The sequence below is a fragment of the Grammomys surdaster genome, unplaced genomic scaffold (assembly GCF_004785775.1).
Source record: "Grammomys surdaster isolate TR1022 unplaced genomic scaffold, NIH_TR_1.0 137, whole genome shotgun sequence".
Lineage (NCBI taxonomy): Eukaryota > Metazoa > Chordata > Mammalia > Rodentia > Muridae > Grammomys > Grammomys surdaster.
In genome coordinates this window covers 811045-824332 of record NW_021604595.1, presented here as the reverse complement: position 1 = coordinate 824332, position 13288 = coordinate 811045, and the positions used below count along the sequence as shown (strand labels likewise).

The window sequence follows — 13288 nt, the reverse complement described above, 5'->3', positions numbered from 1 at the left end:
GAGGTCACAGGGGCATGGGTGGGAGGTTACAGGGCATGGGTGATTCCAAAATACTTCCATCTTGGCATGAGTGATGCCCTCTAACAGTTGCTAGATGGAGCCCTGTCTTCATTTAGCCTTCTGTCTCCTGTCTCTCTAGCAGAGCTGTAGCATAGCATACTCCCCTGAGACAGCTCAGGCAGGATTAGGGGTACAGAAGGGAGGGAGTGGCTGGACTCTTGGGTGAGGGTCTAATGCACTTTCCCCTTCCTTCTATGAGAGCGTGTGTATAGCCTGGTCTTGTGAGGGTCTCCGAGCTGGGTAATCATGGCTGCTCTGATTTCGAGACAGCAAGGGCCATGCCATGCCTGGAGGACAGTGTTCTACATCACCAAGGTATGGGGAAACTCAGATAGATGAACCAGCTGTACCAAAACCCCCAGAACTGACTGTGAAGCCTGAAATACTGCTGTGACTTGCCTGTTGTAGGGATGGAGGGTGTACCTTCTGCCTGTGGCAGAGTAGGGAGTGCTCCTGGATGGGTAAGGCTAAGAACCACACAGCACATGAACATGTGCTCCGTGTTCAGAGACGCCCTAAGATCTATAGGCAGCAGGGAACTTCTTTTTTTCTCAGGAAATTCTAGCCTTTACCCCCAAATGCCATGGATGCTGTCCTTGCTTTTGTTAGAGGCCTCGAACACGGATCATCTTACCGTGGAGGCCTCACCGTCAGGGACCCAGCATTTATCCCACGTGAGGAAGCCCGTGTGTCGGTGTAGAAGGTTTTGTGTTTGCACAGTAGTCAAGGGATGGACTCTGGTGCTGGATAACCACAGGAACAGGGCTCAGATCTCCAGCTTGTAGCTCACAAGCATGAAGTGCCATTGGACATTGATTGGTACTTCTACCCACAGTGCCCTGAGGAGAAGAAAAACTGAACCTCAAGGAGACCCTGCCCTGAGTGGAGTCATTCCCCATTTGAGATTCCTCACCCCCATTTGGGGCATTGGAAAGTGTGCACACTTATAATACTGTACCAGGTTTTTTTTCCTACCCCAAGCCCAGAGAGATTCGTGCATTCCTTCTTTCCTGTTACAGTAAAATGTTTTTATATATGCCCACAAACCCTGCGCCTCGCATTAAGCATCAGCTTGCATTTACTCTGTTTGTCCACTCCTAAATCGTGTCACATTAACAAGACACGCTCCACTTCCAGCTCTCCAAGCCTGCATCTGAGGGCTCGGTGCTGAAGCATTCAGTCTGGAGGGCAAGTCCAGTTTATTTGTTTGAAATATAAGTCAAATATAAGTGGTCATAGCACACAGCAAAGAATATATTTTATGTACCTTAAAATATCTGGTTATGTCTGGTGAAGCAGCTCAGTGGGTAGAGGCATCTACAGTGCAAGCCTTGTGACCTGAGCTCAGTTCCCAGAACTCATATATGTAAAGTGGAAGGAGAGCCTCCGCCTGTATACAGTGAAGTGGGCATCTGCACACATGTGTCATGCACACATGCAGATGGACACACACTTAATGAAGAGAGATTTGGCTAGCTGTTAATGTTAACTGAGTACTTTTATAGAATCAGTGCATACTGGTACTCATTTTCAGAAACATAATAGGAATGTGGCAGCCTCCATGGTGAGTCCTAGCTGTGGCATTGCAGGTTCCATGTACACACTCCAGGCCATGGTCCTGGCAGAGGGACTGAACGCTTCTGTTGCTTCTAGTGCTCTGGAGGCCCCCCTTAGCGCCCGTCTTGTTCTGTGTAGGAAGTGGCCTTAGCTGCAGCTACTGTCCTCTGCGGAGTAGCATTTCATTCTGTGTGTCCTTGCTCTTTGTGCTTGGGGGAGGTGGTGTTCTGACATTGTCTTCATTTGTCAACCTGAGTGGAGCCTCTAGACTGCTTTGACGTGGGGTATTTGCATTTTTCTCTAGGTGGAATTTGAGGGCCTCAAGCATGAAATCAAGCGCCTAGAGGAGGAGACAGAGTACCTCAACAGCCAGCTAGAGGATGCCATCCGGCTCAAGGAGATCTCTGAACGACAGTTGGAGGAGGCGCTGGAGACGCTGAAGACAGAGCGGGAGCAGAAGAACAACCTACGCAAGGAGCTGTCGCACTACATGAGCATCAACGACTCCTTCTATACCAGCCACCTGCAGGTCTCCTTAGACGGCCTCAAGTTCAGCGATGACACTGTCACTGCAGAGCCCAACAACGACGCTGAAGCCCTGGTCAATGGCTTTGAGCACAGTGGCTTGGTCAAATCATCCTTGGACAACAAGACATCCACACCTAGGAAGGATGGCCTGGCTCCACCCTCCCCTAGCCTCGTTTCCGACCTGCTCAGTGAACTCCACATATCTGAGATCCAGAAGCTGAAGCAGCAGCTGGTGCAGGTGAGCGGGTAGGGCCTCGAGCTCCATCCCTCTCTCTCCTCGTGCCTTTTGTGGTGCTGGCAGGACTGCATACCTGGTGTAAGCAGTGCTTTTGTGACGTGTGGCTGCCTTTAAATTCCTCATACCACAAATGAAATTCTTATTGGTAAAGAGTAGTGTCCCGGAGGAGTAGGTTCCTGATTATTGTGTAAGGTTTAGTACCTTGGTACCCATGTTGCTCCCTTTGCTACCCAAATCATGCATGGATGAGGTGACTTGTCCCTCATGTAACTCCTATCTACAGACCACAGCTAGAGTCTTAGTAGGGCCATACATTGTCCTATCTGAAAGTTTACTGTTGATCTATAAAGGAGTATTCTCCACAGCATGAGAAAGGAGAATGGCAGAGAGCTAGGACACTTAGGGACCCTGCCAACATGCCCTGGACCCGGAGTTCCACATTTGAAGCCCAGCTCCCCTCCAGCACATGTTTAGTGAACTTTATGGATGACCACTCTTGTTGGTGATAGCCATGGTCTTTGTGGTGAATTCTGTCCAGTCTGCTGTCAACTAGTGGCATGACGAGGGAATTTGCATAGCCCATGGCCCATTTGGCTTAGCCTGAGATGTTGCCTGGCCATCCTGGCATCTTCTAAGCCTGTTGACCTATTTTCCTGCTACATCTACCTTTGCAGATGGAGCGGGAGAAGGTAGGCCTGCTGTCCACACTGCAGGACACACAGAAGCAGCTGGAGCAGGCTCGGGGAACCCTCTCTGAGCAACATGAGAAGGTGAGTCGTCTCACAGAGAACCTTAGTGCCCTCCGGCGCCTGCAGGCTGGCAAGGAGCGACAGACTTCCCTGGATAACGAGAAGGACCGTGATAGCCATGAGGACGGTGACTACTATGAGGTGGACATCAACGGGCCTGAGATTCTGGCCTGCAAGTACCATGTGGCTGTGGCTGAGGCTGGCGAACTCCGGGAGGAGCTCAAGGCACTGCGCAGCACACACGAAGCTCGTGAAGCCCAGCATGCAGAAGAAAAGGGCCGCTATGAGGCTGAGGGCCAGGCACTCACTGAGAAGGTGTCTCTGCTGGAGAAGGCTAGCCACCAGGATAGAGAGATGCTGGCCCAGCTGGAAAAGGAGCTGAAGAAGGTGAGCGATGTGGCTGGTGAGACCCAGGGCAGCCTGAACGTGGCTCAGGATGAGCTGGTGACTTTCAGCGAGGAGCTGGCCAATCTCTACCACCATGTGTGCATGTGCAACAACGAGACGCCCAACCGTGTCATGCTGGACTATTACCGTGAGGGCCAGGGCAAGGCCGGCCGCACCAGCCCGGAGGGCCGTGGACGCCGTTCACCTGTTCTTTTGCCCAAGGGGCTTTTGGCCACAGAAGTGGGCCGAGCAGATGGTGGGACTGGGGACAACAGCCCTTCACCCAGCTCTTCACTGCCGTCACCATTGAGTGACCCCCGCCGGGAACCTATGAACATCTACAACCTGATCGCCATCATCCGAGACCAGATCAAGCACCTGCAGGCGGCCGTAGACCGTACAACCGAGCTGTCCCGGCAGCGGATCGCCTCACAGGAGCTGGGTCCTGCTGTGGACAAGGACAAGGAGGCACTCATGGAGGAGATCCTCAAGCTGAAATCACTGCTGAGTACCAAGCGGGAGCAGATCACCACACTTCGTACTGTGCTCAAAGCCAACAAGCAGGTGAGAGGGGTGTGTGGGGCACTGCCACCAGAGCCCCCTCGGAGGGCGCCCAGGCCTGGGCTATCACCTTGTTGCTTTAGTCTCCTGCTGTCTCCTTCCTCAGGGCTTCCAGCCAAGGGGTGGAATATGGGGATTAGAGGGAGCTTTAACCAGAGCTCCTCAGTCAGTAGGAACTGCTGCTTCCATCCACCTTACAGTTTCTATGGCGTGGTAACAGAGCAGTGGTCCAAGTGCCCTGTGGGTTCTCCAGGGCAGGGTCCATGGGACAGCATCTTTCCCTGCTAATCAGGGTTGACGGTGGCACTCACTGAGGCAGACTGGCCCCCAGGAGCCTGGCTATCATTTTGTCCCTACAGCTGCATGAGAGATTTTTTTCCAGAGAGTTTTCTATGGTCACCAGCACCACCTTGGACCCAGGGCTTCCCTGGAGCAGCTTCACACCCTTTACCACCCCACTTTATACTTCTTTTTCCCCCAGACGGCTGAGGTGGCCCTCGCCAACCTAAAGAGCAAGTATGAAAATGAGAAGGCCATGGTGACCGAGACCATGATGAAGCTACGGAACGAGCTCAAGGCCCTCAAGGAAGACGCAGCCACCTTCTCCTCCCTGCGCGCCATGTTTGCCACCAGGTACCTGCACCACGGTGACACTCCATCTGCTGCAGCCTCTCCCCTGAGGCCTGCAGGCCTGTTGGTTCAACACTGTGTTGTAGTCCTGTCAGACACCCCAACACAGCTCAAGGTTTGGAAACTGTAGCCTCTAGCCCAGCCCCAGCATGTGTGTGGGGCTGCCCACCGTGACTGGCTCAAGTTGGTAACTAGGGAAAGTGAGGAGAAGGAAGGATTGTGCAGTACCAGGCCCTCAGGTGGCGACAGGCCAGGCTTCTGTGTCAGCAGGTGCCCAAACGTGGAGCGGGCCTGGCAGGTGCCACTTAGGCAGACACTCAGCAGAGGCGTGCATCCATTCCCCTGTTCCCGTGGCCCCCAGAAGCGTGATTTTAATTTTACTGTTAATGAACCTGGAGGCTCAGTTTATTATGCTTTGAGCATAGGCGTCCTAGAAGCAAAGGGCTCAGGGAGTGAGTGTTGGGGATGGGAACACAATTGTAAGGTCTAATTTTAGTCCGGTGGTGACAGATGAGGCCCAGTTTGTTATTCCTCTCCCCGTAGCAGGACTTTGTCAGGACTTTGCTCAGCAGTTGGCTGTCCATTTCCAGCTTTCCTATCAGGGAAGGGGCAAGGAAGCTTCCAGCCTGGGAGGTGTGCAGCGTTCCTTCCTCTCCCATGGGGTTCTTTGTGTGGCCTGGGGACCTCTTAAGGGTTTATAGGTTTCCCAGGCTGGGAGAGAACAGTCTTAAGGGTGGAAAACAAGGCCCCTGTCTATCACCCTCCGAAGATAGGTGGCGCCACCTGCTGCTCAGGGTTGGAATGACAGTGGGATGGCAAGGCTGAGCACTGAAGTAGGGACACCTGACAGTTTCCTGTGTGAAGAAGCTGAGACAGGATGGGCCATGGACCCCGGTTCCCTCAGCCCAGCCCAGCTACTCTCAGTCTCTTAGCATCCCTGTAGGTAGGTCCTGCCAGGGCGGGCACAGGCAGAAGAGTCCAGGATTTCTCTGGAAGTTTCCTACTGAATCTTAGAGGAAAAAAAAAAATTTTTTTTTTGAGACAGGGTCTCACTATGTAGCCCAAGAACTTGCTATGTAGATCAGGCTGGCCTAGAACTCATGGAGCTCTTCTTCCCTCTGCAGCCCACCCCCACCCCACCCCCTTAGTGGGATTAGGAAAGAATTCTTTTAATTCCTCAACATCTTATACAAATCATAACTTTTGAAGCTTGTTCTATTTAAAGACCTGACTTTCCTCATAGGATTTCACACCTATGAGGAAGACAGTATGCAGTCTCTGAGAGGTGCTCTCAGGCCAACTGGGTCTGGGGACCACGGGAGGCAGAAGGGTGGTGCTTAGAGTCCATGGGCGCACCACCAGCTCTAGAGAGTTGACCTGCCCAGGGTCTTGAGTTTCCACCCGACCCCAACTAGACAGGTGTGCTGGTGTCACAAGGGAACCTTGGCCAGGCTCTTTTCCTCCACACGATGGGGTGGGCTTGCTGCGTCACCATAGGTGACCACACACCGTCCATCCCTGGCTCTGATTGTCATTCAGCACAGGCTTACTGACCACCAGATACGGTGTGCAGGAGGATCAAATTCAGTCTTCTCTAAGTTTACACCCAGATCCTGGGAGCTAGTGATGTCTCAGTATCTGAGACACCTCTTTGTTCTTAAAGTGGGAGAGATCTTACTGGAAGGAAGGCAAATGGGTGAGCGTCAAGTCAAGCCTTGCTTATCAGAACTACTTCAAGCTGGCAAACAAACACCCCATGCCTTAGGGTTTCTATTGCTGTAATAAAATACCATGGCCCAAAACAACTTGGGGAGTTTTTATTTTATGTGATAGCTTCTAATTAATCAACCTAGGGAGGCAGTGAAGGAGTGCTGCTTACAGCTTGCTCTCATGACTTGCTCAGCCTGCTTCCTTATAGCACCTCGGACCCAGGGACGGCACCATGGTGAGCTGGCCTTCCCACATCACTAATGAAGAAAATGTCACACTGGCTTACCTAAAGGCCAATCTGGTGGGGGTATTTTCTCAATTGAGGTTCCCTCTTCCCAAATGACTATAGTCTGTGTCAGGTTAACAGAAACTAGGCAGCATACTCCACTCCTTTTGCCCTTTCTCCTCACAAAGAAACAAATGAAGTAACACTGAATTGAAGGTAACCTTTCTTTTCTGTTGGAGCGCTACCTCTCGTCCTGGTCGAGGCCTTTTCCCAAAGGAGCCTTTGCAATAGGAACCAGAACAAGCGTGATTCAGTCTCCACATGAGAGATGCCATGGACTGGGGTACCCGGGGCCTGCTCTCCCTTGTCTGGCCTCTCAGCTATGGTTTGTCTCCACAGGTGTGACGAATACATCACACAGCTGGATGAGATGCAGCGGCAGCTGGCAGCCGCAGAGGATGAGAAGAAGACTCTTAACTCCCTGCTGCGCATGGCCATCCAGCAGAAGCTGGCGCTCACCCAGCGGCTGGAGCTGCTGGAGCTGGACCATGAGCAGACCCGCAGGGGCCGCAACAAAGCAGCCTCCAAGGCCAAGCCAGCCACACCGAGCGTAAGTCACACCTGCGCCTGTGCCAGCGAGAGGGCGGAGGGCGCCGGGCTGGCCAACCAGGTGTTCTGCAGCGAGAAGCACAGCATTTACTGTGACTAGGGCTGTGGGGCGCCGCACACCGCTAACGTCTGCTTCACCTCAACTAACCCAGCTGCAGCAGTGGGACAGCAATGCTAGGCCGGTCTTAACGTGACTAACGCACAGAGGGCGGCATTGTAGGCAAGTGGCAGCATTGGGGTACATCTGTCACCAGGACACTTTGAGCTTTGTGCTGCTTTTCACTCCACAGCCCCCCCCAGGATATCCCATGTCAGTTGCTGTCTTTTGGGATGCTGGTATCAAAGGTAGGGGTGGAACTGCACACCTCTGTGGAAGACAGTGGGGTGAAAGTGTTTTCCAGGGCCTCCAGGCACTGTTAGGCGAACCCAAGGGTGAGTTCTTCCCTGGGCACTCACAGGGGCAGAACCTGAGTTAAAACTTGCATGTTCCTCGCATGTGTCTAATATCAGCACTTGAAAGCAGTTTTGTGAGGCTCTAGCCTGCATCATAGGACTAGCCTAGGTTAGCTCTCTGTGATTGGCGTAGTTTCATGAAGAGTTTCCTTGTAGTCTGTGCAGCATCTCACTGCAAACCACATTCAGGACAGAAATGGAGCACTTCCCCAGTCCCAGAGGGAATTGACCCAGAGAGCCTGCGTTCTGCAGTGAGCCCCCACACCTCAGACACAACCATAGCCCAGACAGGCAGAGCGTGGGCTGCATTCTGCAGTGAGCCCCTCACACCTCAGGCACACATAACCATAGCCCAGGGAGTGCCTGGGGTCCTCAGTTTCCTTCTTTGATGAGAAAGTGCTCCGAGTGCCTGGTCAGATCCTGGTCCTTGGTGCAGAGCCTGTTCTCTGGTCCTCTCTTGTGCTTGAGTCTTTTCCTAGAATCGGTCAGACCCAAGGAAGCAGTCTTTTGGAACTGTTAGTGCTCTACCACACTGCACAGTGCAGTAGAGTCCCTTGGTGTGCTAGGGACACCTTTTATGGGCCTGGAGCTGTACTTAGCACCAGCAGGTAAGAGTTGTGCAGTTCTCAGTGCACTTTGGGGATACTACAGAAGGAGGAAAGGCCACCGAGGGCTCTCCTTTCTCAGATGCTCTGTCAGTGCAGCACTGTGGCATCAGGTTTTTGCTTAAGTGACTTGTAAAGCAGGACTTTGCTCAGTATTTCTCTCCCAGTCCCTATGGGGCATCTAGTCTTGAGACTCCCAGCTCCCGTGACAGCTGCTTGGCTATCCCTGTGGAAAGGCATCTTTCTTGGTGTGGTGAAATTGCTACCCACTATGGGACCCTGTAGTCTCTCAAAAAAACAGTTTTCTCTTTCTTTCCTCTGGTGCCTGGGGTGTCCCAGTCTGTTCAGATTCTAGGCACCACATGGTCATAGACTGTGGATAGAACAGGCCACATGTGTCCCTTGCATGTCCATCCTGGGAATGGCTGCCTGCATGCCCACCCACCTTCTGCTTTTCTTTCTCTTGGGGCCAGACCACAGCTCCTCTTACACTGTTTGGGGCTTTGTGGGCACTTGAAGCCCCATCCCCTAACACACATGCAGGCCTTCTCTGCCAACTAATGTGCTCGCTCACTCCCAGAACAAGAGCTGTAGCTGTCAAGTGAGCAGGAAGTGGCACGTGACTGATTTCTAATGCTGTCTTGTTTTCTCCTGTTTTCAGCTGTAGAGTAGCTGCTGGGAGGACGTGGCCACCCGGCCCCGTCACACTGCAGCCCCTCCCCCTTCCCTCCTGTGGCCCATGCAGAGGAAGGAAGGGCAGCCTAAAGTCCACTTAGAAATGTTTGGATATGCCACTGTAATTCTTTTCAAAATATATGCCACTGTAATTCTTTTCAAAATAGCATTCCCCAAGTTTTTAATGGGAGGAAAAAAAGCTTTACTATTGAAAATGCTGCGAGCTGCTGCTTGGGAAGGCCTCTGGCCGAAGAACCTGCTTCCACCAGCCACCGCCAGGCTCACTAGGAGCCTGTGAACGCCTGCCCTGGGGTCTCTTTATTACACATGCTCCTTTTTTATCCGATCAACCTGTGCACTTTTGATATTTTGATATTATATTTGCTTCCTTAATTCCTTGCATAGAGACGGTCTCCAATGCCGTGGTCTGTGCTTGTGGTCCTGTAGCTGTCCGTCCTAGCTCTGGTGTGCTGACCTGTGTCAGCATGAGGTAGAGCTGTGCTCCCTGGTGTGTAGCTAGACTTCGGGTGAGGCTCCGACCCGGCAGGGAGCTGCCTAGTGTGTCTGTGCTGTGGCTCAGCAGCCTTCAGCAGACACGGCATTGTGGTTCATGTTTGAAATTACAGATTTGAAATGCCATGTTCATTAAGAAATCCAGGGTATTCCAATTCTGGGGTTTTTTCATATTGTATTATTATTATTATTCTTAGGAATAGTTCAATGTAACAAGAAGAAAACTTGACCTTTGCTCTGGTTAAAACAATAATAGGCACTTGAAAGCATAAATTATTGAATGAGTAGTATTACCTATAAATTCCAGAATTTTCTGGGTTTTAGGACATTGTGAAGCATGACTGACTAACAGAATTTTATACAACTGCACCAGTGAAATTCCAAATTGGAATTGTTTTGTTATTCTGGTTGTCGTGCCAAATTGTGGTACACTTAGAAAATTCTACAGCCGTCGATTTTTAGGTGTTCTATTTCAACACCTTCTTGTTAGTAACCATTGCCAGTAGTGCCTTCATCAGTTCAGGGAGGTGTCCCAGCCGAGTCAGGTCTCCAGGACGGGCAGCAGAGCTAGTTGGGAATGCTGAAGGCCATTGTGGAGCAGCTGGTACCTGCCTCACTTCGTACTTGGGCATCTTCATTGAGGGAGAGAACAGTGATTGTGCAAAACTCTGTTAGTCAGTGATTCTTCACATACAAATTCAGGGGCTCAGAAACAAACACACACACAAACCTGGACTGTGCTTTGGGAACCAAATGGACTTCATGGGACAAGCTAAGCAAGCTGTACGGACATCACGTTTGTGAAGAGCTGAGGACATCAGGAGAGCCGGCGCAGTCGGCATGTGAGTAGGGAAGAGGGTTAGCCATAGTATTCTTTGCAAATGTGAAAGTAAGACATTATATCTTCTCTTGCTTGGTGTAACTAATCACTGTTAATTTCAGGAAACAGAAGTCAGTATAACTCCTTAGTAAACTCCTTGCTAAGTGAGGTTCAGAGTGTGGTCAAATTGGTACTAGTGGAGGAAGAGAGATTGTCCTCCAGCCTAAAAAGGGACAAATTATAATAATATAAATTGTTAGGAATTGAAGAATTCTGTTTCCTGGAATGAGCATTTCTTATTCCTAGTTGTTGGGACTCTTTGCCTTCTGTTACAGTGTTGATTCATACAAAATATTGTTACATTTAAGATAACATCATCTGTATGGGGTATTTATTTGCAATGATGTCTAAGTACTGTATTTTTTTCTGTGTGTTACCTTAGTGTCAGAATGTTGGTCTTTATTTTAAAAGTCATATGCATGTTCTCCTGCCAAGGCACCTTTACACAGACCCAAAACAATGATGAGTGGATGCCTTCTGTTTTTGAGCAAATGAGGCCAAGTGGGGAGAAGGCATAGGAAGGTGAGACTAGCCGAGACTTTGGTCGCGGTTGAGGTCGGACCGTCTCCACAGCCAGCACACATAGGAAAAGCGGGCCTGGGTAAAGAGTCGCATTGGTAGGACCAATAAAGAGTAATAAAACAATTGAAGCACATGCGTACCCTCTGTGATTGCTTCACTCCTGCACCAGATGACCACTTCCAGCAGGTATGGTAAGTCTGGGCCCCAAACAGCCAATCCTATTGGACACTGAAGGTGGGGGCCTGAAACAACTTGGGATTTATCCTTGGGAGGCAAGATGTGCCTCCGGGGTTACCCACATTGTTCAATATGAAGACTGGCAGCAGGGTGGTCAGAACTCATTGCAGTTTGTAGGATTCATGGCACAAAGCTGTCTAGGAAGTAGCAGTTCACAGGGATAGAAACCTGTGCTGGCCAAAGTCTTGCTTCAGACCTGGAAATGAATAAATCTTGGAGACAAGGTTTATTATATATTCACTTGTCAATATAAAGCTGTATTTAACTGAAGGAATATGTACAGAGATACACAGTGCTTTGGGATAACTGCTTGTAGGTGTGAGAACTTGGGGCGGTGTCTTAACTCCATAGACAGTAGCTGTCAGAGTATTCTCTGGTCATCTCTTCTGGCAGCCTCGCCTACCCAGGGTCTCCCTCTAGAAGCCTTCCCTGGACCTCTGCAGTCTCCTTTCTCTGACAGTAGTTTAGGAAACCAAGACAGAGAGGTAGAACTCAAATTACTAAAATAAGAAATAAAAACAGATATACTACTGGTTTTACAGAAATATTAAGGATATATATTATATATTTGTGTGTGTATGATATATATATGGAACTGATATATATGATATATATATATGTAAGAAAAAATATATATATATGTATAGTGGACCATTATACACAAAAAATATTGACTCTCTTAAGCCCAAAATAAAAAAAGAACTGTTTAAAAGTTAGAGTGAGACAGGACTGGAGATATGACTGAGAACTTGAGTGCAGACTGTGCTTACAAAGGGCCCTAGTTCAGTTCCCAGCACCCACATCAAGAAGCTTACTTACAGTCTTTTGTAACTCCAGCTCCAGAGATCTGACATCCTCTTCTGGTCTCTATGAACACTTGCATTCATATTCATAGGCGTGCGCGCGCACACACACATACACACACACGCACAATTTTTAAAAAGATTAGAACTGTATAAGTAAAACAAAAGTGAAAAATGAGGCCAGCAAGATGGCTTTGTGGGTAAAGGTGCTGGCTGATAGACCAGAAGACCTGAGTCAGAACTCACGTGGTGGAAGGAGAGAACCCTTCTTTTAGCTTATCGTCTGGCCTCTAGATGTGTGTGCGTGCACTTGTACACAAACACATAAATATAATTTAAAAAGGGAGAAATCAACAGACCCAAAAATTCCTTTAAAGGCGGGGGGATTAAAAAAGGATGAATTGATGACACACTTTAGCCTGTTTAAGAAATGAGCAGTAGACATTTGAGAAGAAATTAAATTGGTAATAGAAATATCCCAGCAGTAGTCTGATACAGAAGCAGCTTAGAGGACATCATTGCATTCTAGCAAGGTGAATGATGAAACACTGGACAAAAAGCAGCTCCAAGACCCATATTTTAAGGCTGGAGAGATGGCTCAGTGGTTAAGAGCACTGGCTGCAATGCTAGTGGGCCCAGGTTTAAGTCTCAGCAACCAAATGGTGGCTCACAATTATTGTAACTTCTAGTTCCAGAAGTTCTGACACCCTGACACCAGTGTACGTAAAATAAAAAAAAAATTTTTTTTTTTAAAAAGACCCATATTTTAAGCAAAGTGTTAATGGGGCAGGTTCCTTGGAACTGCTTATAAAAATTCAGTACTACAGAAGAGAGATTAAGAAAGAACAGGTCAGAAGGGAAGTAGAATTTTAAAATCTGGGGAAACCCAGCCCACTCTCATTGGAACAAATGAGAAAGCCTGCTGAGGAAAGGGCAAATGTGTAGCCATAGCTCTTTGATGAAGTTGACCAGTACAAATCAGCAAACTCTGTGGAAGCTGGTGCCATTCAAGAGAAGGCAACCAGCCAGTTATCTATAAGCAGAAGGCAGTGGAGGAATGGATCTGTGGTGATCACAGGCTCAGAGTCTGAAGCTGTGGGGATGCAGCTACTTTTACCTAGAAATTAAAGGATGTGTTAGGAGCCGTGAGGCCCAGGAAGAGGCTAGCACAAGGGCAGGCCCACCACAGATCTGTAGGAGAGAGCTGCCCCCAAGACTTTAAGCCTAACAGGTGCTGTTGACTGATTCAAGTAAAAGCCTACAGTGCAGACTCAGGCACGCTCCTGTGAAGGTGAGGCCACTGCTGAGAACCACTGCGGGGGTGTGCCAACTCCCAGTGATTCCT

The 13288-nt window shown here is 49.5% G+C and overlaps 1 protein-coding gene across 2 annotated transcripts in view; it reads left to right on the top strand.

Moving 5' to 3' along the window:
- The window catches only part of Bicd2 (BICD cargo adaptor 2), a 49546-nt gene extending 38510 nt beyond the window's left edge, over window positions 1-11036 (top strand). Inside the window, exons 4-8 of one of the 2 annotated variants that reach the window (XM_028763252.1) lie at window positions 1922-2383; window positions 3058-4083; window positions 4562-4713; window positions 7046-7256; window positions 8975-11036. In XM_028763252.1, coding sequence (XP_028619085.1) covers window positions 1922-2383; window positions 3058-4083; window positions 4562-4713; window positions 7046-7256; window positions 8975-8980 — 1857 coding nt within the window. In that variant the 3' untranslated portion in view covers window positions 8981-11036. Of the gene's footprint in view, window positions 1-1921; window positions 2384-3057; window positions 4084-4561; window positions 4714-7045 lie in introns of both variants that reach the window. The other variant, XM_028763251.1, reaches the window with a different exon arrangement.
- The last annotated feature ends 2252 nt before the right edge of the window (window positions 11037-13288 follow it).